At 32.2% G+C, this 8873-nt stretch overlaps 1 protein-coding gene across 1 annotated transcript; it reads left to right on the top strand.

Moving 5' to 3' along the window:
* The first annotated feature begins 4722 nt into the window (after positions 1-4722).
* On the top strand, positions 4723-7211 carry LOC131629333 (uncharacterized). The gene is made up of 2 exons (XM_058900119.1): positions 4723-7101; positions 7197-7211. Exons 1-2 carry the CDS (start codon positions 4723-4725, stop codon positions 7209-7211), a joined length of 2394 nt encoding a protein of 797 aa, XP_058756102.1.
* Positions 7212-8873: the final 1662 nt, after the last annotated feature.

Raw genomic sequence — 8873 nt, 5'->3', positions numbered from 1 at the left:
TTAAAATTGCATGAATAATCATATTGAAATAGACGAACTTTTATTTATGTTTTAATCTTTGGTGAACTTGTCTCTCATTCATAAAACGATGAAGATTTAACATTTTTTAAAATATTGTAGTAAAAAAAAGAAATTTAAAACAAAATTATTGAAAATTTTGACTATAATGATTTGTTACAAAGAGTCTGAGTGGCTCGAGTCTAGAACTTTTCCCATTCATTAAATGATGAAGATTTAAATTTTTTAAAATATTGGAAAAAAAAGAAACCAAATATGAAAGAAAATAATTGAAAATTTTGACTGTGATTATTGGTTACATATAGACCGAGTCGTTCGAATATAGAATTTCTCTCATCCATAAAATGATAAAGATTTAACATTTTTAAAAATAATTTAAAAAAAGGAAATATAAACAAAATTATTGATTTTTTTTGTCATTTTAGCCATTTTAAAATTTAAATAGCAGCATCTTACTTATCATTTCTATAAATTCAAATATATATTTTTCGTTTAAAATTGTTCTCTCTTGTTTATTCTCTTCATCTTATCGTCTCAATTACAATTCTTACTATACTAAATAAAATTAAAATATACATATAATCCAATATTTCTTTAAAAAAATTCATGAATACCCCGTGCATCGCGCGGATGTCAGTTTAGTTTTTAGAATAACGAATATTAAGAATTTCTACCCTTGTTTCGTTAAATTTCTTTCACTAGGATCACCATGTCTTCGCTCTATCTCCTATCTTTCTAACATTAATGAGAAAATACTATATTAATAATGTCCGAAACCATAATGGACTAGATTTTTTAGCCCAATTCACAAACCTACCCATGCCCCCAAAAGTCAACTAGGTTGTTGGCCAATTAAGTAAACCTTTTGACTAAATATTGACTAGGTCGTTCAACCCTGTTAGCTGAGCCTCTCAACCCTTTGACTGAGCCATAATCATTTTTTTTGTGTAAGCAAGTTGATATTAATGAGAGAACTAAGGGTTCTCCAACCTTTTTACACATTAATGGGTAAAAAACACCCGACAAAAAGGACAGAGAAATTACCAACCAAATAAATTACGAGAGCAAAGGCAAAGGATCTTTGTTAAACTTGTATAAACTAAAGTTGGAATTAGTAATTTCTCTAGAACCGTCCACTTCCAAACCAAAATCTTTATATTCGACACGTATTATCGACATTTCACCAATCATTCCGAAAACAAATACCGTTACGAAGTAACCCTATAGACCATGAAGTAGCTAGCCAAACTACTCCCTATCTTCCCTCTTTAATTTTCTTTCCTTTACAATAAGAGTACCAATCCATAAAATTCGAGTAGCACTCTTCCGCCACACCCACCAGTTTACCTATTCACTTAGCTATTTCACACCAAATTCTCCTCACCACTATACAATCAAAAAAAGAATGGTCTCCACTCTCCTCTTCTACATCGCAAAAAACACACTTTAAACTAGTTATTATCCCATTAATTAAACACTAGTGTGTGTACCATATTTAGTTCTATATATACTAATTTTTTTCCATCCATTGTTTTCTGGAAAATTTTAACCTGTGTGCTTGAGACACTCTATAAGTGATTAAAATAGTAAATATTTTTAAAAATGCGTGCATTCAATGCATTGGAAATTGAAATATTTACTTTTATTTAGTATGCTTAAAGAGTGACGTGAGGACACTCGTTAGCAAGATCCTTGTTTTATTCTACCTAGAATGTGGAGACTATGTTTTATGTTTAATAATAATACGGATAGTGATTGAATTACATCCTCTTTTTTATTCATATGTTTAACGTGTTTATTTTTTTTGAAACTACATTAGTTTAACGTGTTTTTTTTGAAATATTGGTATTCAGTTTTATAATTGACTAATTTAAGAGGATCAATTCCATTGTTTACTTACGGTGGGCTCAATTCTACCGTTCACTTGCGGGGACTCTATTTAAAATCAGAGGAAAGTTTTGTATGGACTTGACCCAACATATGAATTGTTTGCATTTAGTAGGATTTAAACTTGAGACTTTAAGAGGAGCACACTCTTATAACGCAAACCTTCACTATTAGACCAACCCTTAAGGGTTCCATATGTTAAACTTTTGATTAACCTCATATAAATATATAGTTAATTCAATTGAGGAGATGATTAATTTAATTCATATTGTAAAATATGGTTATTTCATGCAGAGGAACTAACCTTGAATTAACTAATCATTTGATCAACTAAATTATCCACATAATTTTTGTAGATGATTAACTAGGAGTCAAATCAATGTCTAACATAAAAGTCTTATATCTATTTGCGTCATAATAATATGAGAATTATTGTGATGACACTAAAAATGACACCAATACACTACAAGAAATCCTTGAAATAGCCAGGGGAATTAGCCAGGGGTAAATCTTCACGCAAATAAATGACGTTGCTTGGGGTAAAGCCCCTCGCAAAACACAATTTCAAAAAAAAAAACAACATTTGCATACCTGGGGGATACCCGTCACAAATAGAAGAAGAGGGAAATTTTGATTTTCAAAATCTGCATTGCGAGGGGATACCCCAAGCAAAATAAAGTGGCGCCAAAAAAGGAAATTTGGTGGACAGCTAATGCAGCATTTAGCGAGGGGCATCCCCAAGGAAATAGTAGTGTTGATTTTAGCGAGGGGTAGACCCTCGGAAAAAAGTCAATATTGTCTTATCAACTGTGCTAGCAGTCTGCGCGTGCAGTCACCATATTTCAAGGTTACGATTTGCGAGGGGTCCCCCCACGCCCCATTGGACCGTTTCATTTCCGAGGGGCAGCCCCCCGCTGATATCCAAATTAGATCCATTGCGCATTGGACCGTTTTGGTTTACATTATTATTTATCTGTCTTCTTCCTTTTAACAACAAAATTTCATTCCTGAACTTCTCAATTTCATCCCTCTCAATTTCTCTCAAAACTTCATTCCTCTCAACTTCTCAACAACACTTAAGGTAAAAATTCTCCTCAACTTACTCTCAACAATAGTATACATTCTTTTTGATTTCATATATAATCTAATTTTTCGTTTTTTTTTTCACAACAATTGAATCATAGAACACACAATCTTGGAAGAAAGCTCTGATATTTTGAAGGAAATTTTCAAAGTCTACACCAAAGTTGTCTTCAAATAAGGTACATATAAAATTTATGAACTTTTTTATATGTGTTTATGATGGAAGTGTATATATATATAGTGTGTATGTTGTTATATATAAATTTTCTGTGTGTTTGTTATATATAGATTACAATTTAGATTTTTTTTTGTATGTGTTTATAATTTTTTTTTTTAATTTTTTCGAAATTAAATTCAATAGTTGCTGATTTTTGAAATTAATAGTTTAAATATAGTATCAATATAAATAATATAATTTATGTTTAGTATTAAAAATAAGATTTTGTTTGGGATATTTTTATGTGTGTTAGTAAATATTATAATCTTTATTTAGAAAATTATTTAAATATTAAATAAAAATACGATTTTTAAATATTATACAAATATTATTTAAAAAATATTAGCTTTTTTATTTTGTATTAATAAAAACAATCTAATTTTTATTTAAGTTTAAAAACAGTATGTATACTTAATAATATTATAACAGTACTATGTATAGTTTAAAAATAATAAGTATATAATAGTTTAAAATCAGTATATAATAGTTTATAATCATTATATAATAGTTTATAATCAGTATATTTAAAATAAGTATATAATATTAAAATCAGTATATTAAAATCAGTGTGTATAGTTTAAAAGGAAGAAGTATTTAAAAAAAGAGTATATAAATTTTGTATAGTTAATATTATTATATAAAAATACAGTATATAAATTTTGTACTTTTGAGATTAATAGTATATATAAACAAGTAAATTAAAATCAAGTAAATATATTTTAAAAACAAATATTTTTTAGGACTAAAAACAAGTATATAGTTTATGTTTAGAAAAAGATAAATATTGAAGATAATTTTATTGTATATAATAAAAAATAGTATATAAAAACAATATATTTATTAGAACGGTATATAAAAATAGTATATATGTGTTCATATCTAACAAATTTGTGTGCTTTTGTGTATATATATATATATTTTTTAAAAGCAAGTATGTATGTTTAGGACTAAAAACAAGTAAATATATTTTAAAAACAAATATTTTTTTAGGACTAAAAACAAGTATATAGTTTATATATGATCACATGTATATATTTTTTTAGGACTAAAAACAAGTAAATATATTTTAAAAACAAATATTTTTTAGGACTAAAAAATATTTAAAGAGAATATATTTATTAAAACGGTATATAAATAAATAGTATATATATATATATATATATATATATATATATATATATATATATATATATATATATATATATATATATATATATGTTCATATCTCACCAATTTGTGTGCTTTTGTTTATATATATATTTCTAAAAGCAAGTATGTATGTTTAGGACTAAAAACAAGTAAATATATTTTAAAAACAAATATTTTTTTAGGACTAAAAACAAGTATATAGTTTTTATATGATTCACATGTATATATATTTTTAGGACTAAAAACAAGTAAATATATTTTAAAAACAAATATTTTTTTAGGACTAAAACCACGTAAATATATTTTATATAATATGTTTAGAAAAAGACAAATATTGAATATAATTAAACATGATTCACATGTTCAGTATGGAACATTATCAATTCTATCGTAGTTGGATGTATGATAGAATGTTTCCTGGACGACGTGGGCTTAAACCACTTTTTATGGAAGGAGTTGCCGCATTTCTCTCGTATGCGTTTGCTCAAGAATGTTGTCACAGGGAAGGAGGGGTAAGGTGTCCGTGTTTAAAGTGTGGTTGCAGAAATATTATTAGTGACCCTAATGAAGTGAAGCGTCACTTGGAGAGAGTGGGTTTTAGGCCAAATTACTGGGTTTGGACATCTAATGGGGAAACAATGCAGGAGATGAATAGAGAGGCTTCTAGCAGTCAAACACATATAGAACCAGATATAAATAGAGTTGATTCAGGGAGTAGTTCATCACATATGCAGTGCCAGGAGCAATTTAATCTCGTCGAGGAGATGTTCACTGACGCATTAGGGGTGAATGTGGCGTATGATGAACCACAAGACTTAGATGGAGAAGAGCTCCCGAATGAGAAAGCTCAAAGGTTTTATCAGCTGTTGAAAGAAATAAATATACCATTGTTTGAGGGGTCTTCTGACTCTAAGCTATCAATGTGTGTAAGACTTTTGGCTGCGAAATCAAATTGGAATGTTCCTGATCAGTGTTTAGAATTCTTTGCGAGATTGATGTTGGACGCGACTCCTGTGAAAGAAAACATGCCTACAAGTTATTATGATGCAAAGAGGGTGGTGTCGAAGTTGGGATTAGAAGTTAAAAAGATTGATTGTTGCATTAGAGGTTGCATGTTGTTTTATGACAACGAGTTTGGTACAAATGATGGGGAATTGGAGGAATGTAAGTTTTGCGAGAGTCCGAGGTATTTAGTTAGCAGTAAAGGAGTTGACCAAAGGCAAAATCGCATTGCAGCGAAATCTATGTTCTATCTACCAATAATACCTAGGTTGCAAAGAATGTTTGCATCAATGCACAGTGCAAGCCAAATGGCATGGCACCATACAAACAGAATTAGTTCAGGCATGATGCGACATCCATCTGATGGCGAGGCATGGAAACACTTTGATAGAGTTCATCCTGAATTTGCACTTGAACCTAGGAATGTCCGACTTGGATTATGCTCAGATGGGTTCACTCCTTATAATTTTTCAGGAAATGCATATTCTTGTTGGCCAGTTATTGTTACCCCGTACAATCTCCCTCCTGAGATGTGCATGACGAAACCTTACATGTTTTTGACATGCATCATTCCGGGACCGTCGAGTCCAAAGGCGGGAATCGATGTTTATTTGCAACCTTTAATTGATGATCTCAAGAGGCTGTGGGTGGGAGCGTGGACTTATGATGTGTCTCGTAAACAAAATTTTAATATGCGAGCGGCTTTGATGTGGACAATTAATGACTTTCCTGCATATGGCATGTTGTCTGGATGGGGTACACATGGTAAAATGGGATGTCCGCATTGCATGAATCACACAAAAGCGTTTACTTTGGACTTTGGTGGGAAAAGTTCGTGGTTTGACTGTCATCGTAGGTTCTTACCTACCAACCATGAATTTAGAAGGAATAAAGATGCTTTTAGAAAAGGAATAAAAGTAAAAGATCTACCTCCCCCTCGATTGTCATCGACTCAAGTATGGAATAATGTTTGTGACCTACCAAAATTCACAGACTATGGTGAAGCACGTAGAATTAAAGGATATGGGGTTGACCATAATTGGACAAAAAGAAGTATCTTTTGGGACCTCCCATATTGGAAGGATAATTTGTTGCGTCATAATCTTGATGTTATGCATATTGAGAAGAACTTTTTTGATAATGTGCTTAACACGGTGATGGATAATGAGAAGACAAAAGACAATGAGAAGGCTAGGAAAGACATGGAACTTTATTGTAATCGAAAAGAATTGGAGTTGAAACCTCGACCAAACGGAAAATTATTAAAACCCAAGGCTTGTTACACTCTTACTCCCCAAGAAGCAAAAGCTGTATGTCGGTGGTTAAATGAATTGAGGATGCCTGATGGTTATTCTTCTAACCTGGCAAGATGTGCTGACGCCAACACTGGGAAATTGCATGGAATGAAAAGTCACGATTGTCATATTTTCATGGAACGATTACTTCCAATTGCATTCAGTTTACTACCCAAGAATGTGCTTAATCCACTTACTGAGATCAGTCAATTTTTTAAAGACATTTGTGCTTCAACTTTAAGAGTAGACGACATCATTAAATTGGACCGAAATATTCCTGTCATTCTTTGCAAGTTGGAGCAAATATTCCCGCCAGGTTTCTTTGATTCTATGGAGCATCTCCCTGTGCATCTTGCTTATGAAGCTTTTCTAGGTGGACCTGTTCAATATAGATGGATGTATCCATTTGAACGATTCATGGGTGATTCAAAGCGATCAGTTAAAAATAAGGCACGAGTTGAGGGATCAATTTGTGCACATTATATACATCGCGAAACATCACATTTTTGCTCTCATTATTTCAATCACATGATGTTGTCTCCAAGAATCATAAGGAATGAAGTTCACTTCAGTGAAAGAAGTCAATTTACCTTATCAGTTTTCGGGCGTCCAGGCCGTCCCGCAGGGAAGAAGAGTGAGCATTGGCTTTCACAAAAAGAAATGCAGTCTGCTCATGTTCATGTGCTGATTAACTGCGTTGAAGTTAAACCATATCTTGAGTAAGTATATTTTAAATTAAGTGTATATGTTTAATTGGTTAAGATTTACGTTTTCTAACCTTTTTTTCTTTTCGAAATAGGGCATTTGGTACCTACTATTATCAAAGCACAGGCGAACAACCATCGACTGGTTACACACATGCCTATTTTCCAACATGGTTTAAGCAACAATTATCATGTATTGTTACACTAAGTCCTGACTTAATACATTTGCGAAATTTGTCTGAAGGCCCTAGTCAACGTGTAAATGAATGGCACACATATTTTGTAAACGGTTACAAATTTCACACTGAGGAATGGAGTGTAGGGAAGAAAATCGTAAACAGTGGTGTAGTCGTAAAAGGAGTTACAGAGGGTGGTGAGGACGACTTCTATGGGGTTATCACACATATTTACGAGTTGGTTTATAATTATATGGACTCGGAAAATAAAGTTGTCTTATTTTATTGTGATTGGTATGATCCATCTTCTAGAGGAACAAAAATTGATAAAAAGTATAACACTATTGAGATTCGAAGAGATAGAAAGTACAAAGAGTATGACCCTTTCATTATGGCACATAATGTTAGGCAAGTTTATTATGTACCTTATCCTTCAATTACCCCACGGAAACGAGAATGGTGTGTTGTAATCAAGTCCAACCCAATGGGTCACATTGAGACTGATGAGTTAATGGAAGATGTTGCATACCAACAAGATGAGATTTCACCTGTTAATGAGGTAATTGAAACAGAGGAGATTGTAAGTTTGTGTGATACTGCAGTTGAGGGTCAACAAGTTGACGCAAGTATCTTGTTGTCAACAAATCCTATGGAAGAAGAGCATGAAGAGCTAGGAGAGTCTGAAGACAATAATATCAGATGCGATGAAGCCAACGAAGATTATGATGATGAATAAATTGAATATGTAATATTATCTTGTGTATTTCACATATTATCTTGTGTAATAGTATCTTGTGTAATATTAACTTTTAAATATTATCTTGTGTAATATTAAATTTCAAATATTATCTTGTGTAATATATTAACTTTCAAATATCATCTTATGTAGTATTAACTTGACATTATCTTGTGCAATTATCTTTCAAATATTATCTTGTGTAACAGGAAAAAATGCCACCCAAAAAAGATGAAAAAGGTAAGGGTCAACAAAAGCCTCGTCGCACTAGATTCATTGTAGAGGAGGTTCCTAACTCAGATATGTTCGTTCCTATGCCACGCTCTACTCCACGCTCTACTCCACCGCCTATGCATCCTACACCGCCTATGCATCCTACACCGCCCATGTCTGGATCTTTCACTAGATTACTATCCATGCCCCCTGGATCAGGTTTTTTTTGTCCTCCTGGATACTCTTACCCCACATATTTTCCTATGGAGACAGGTGGATCAAGCATGCCATTACCAATGCATATGGGGACAGGTGGATCTGGTAGCATGCCATTACCCATGTATATGGAGACAGGTGGATCTAGCATGCCATTACCCATTCCTTCAGAGGATG

Source organism: Vicia villosa, unplaced genomic scaffold, assembly GCF_029867415.1.
Source record: "Vicia villosa cultivar HV-30 ecotype Madison, WI unplaced genomic scaffold, Vvil1.0 ctg.000559F_1_1, whole genome shotgun sequence".
Classification (NCBI taxonomy): Eukaryota; Viridiplantae; Streptophyta; class Magnoliopsida; order Fabales; family Fabaceae; genus Vicia; species Vicia villosa.
The sequence above is the reverse complement of the archived record's forward strand: the minus strand, read 5'-3'. Positions and strand labels throughout refer to the sequence as shown.

Bases quoted from the DNA above. Each gene is read 5' to 3' on its own strand.
- LOC131629333 (XM_058900119.1), top strand. From the start codon at position 4,723: ATGGAACATTATCAATTCTATCGTAGTTGGATGTATGATAGAATGTTT.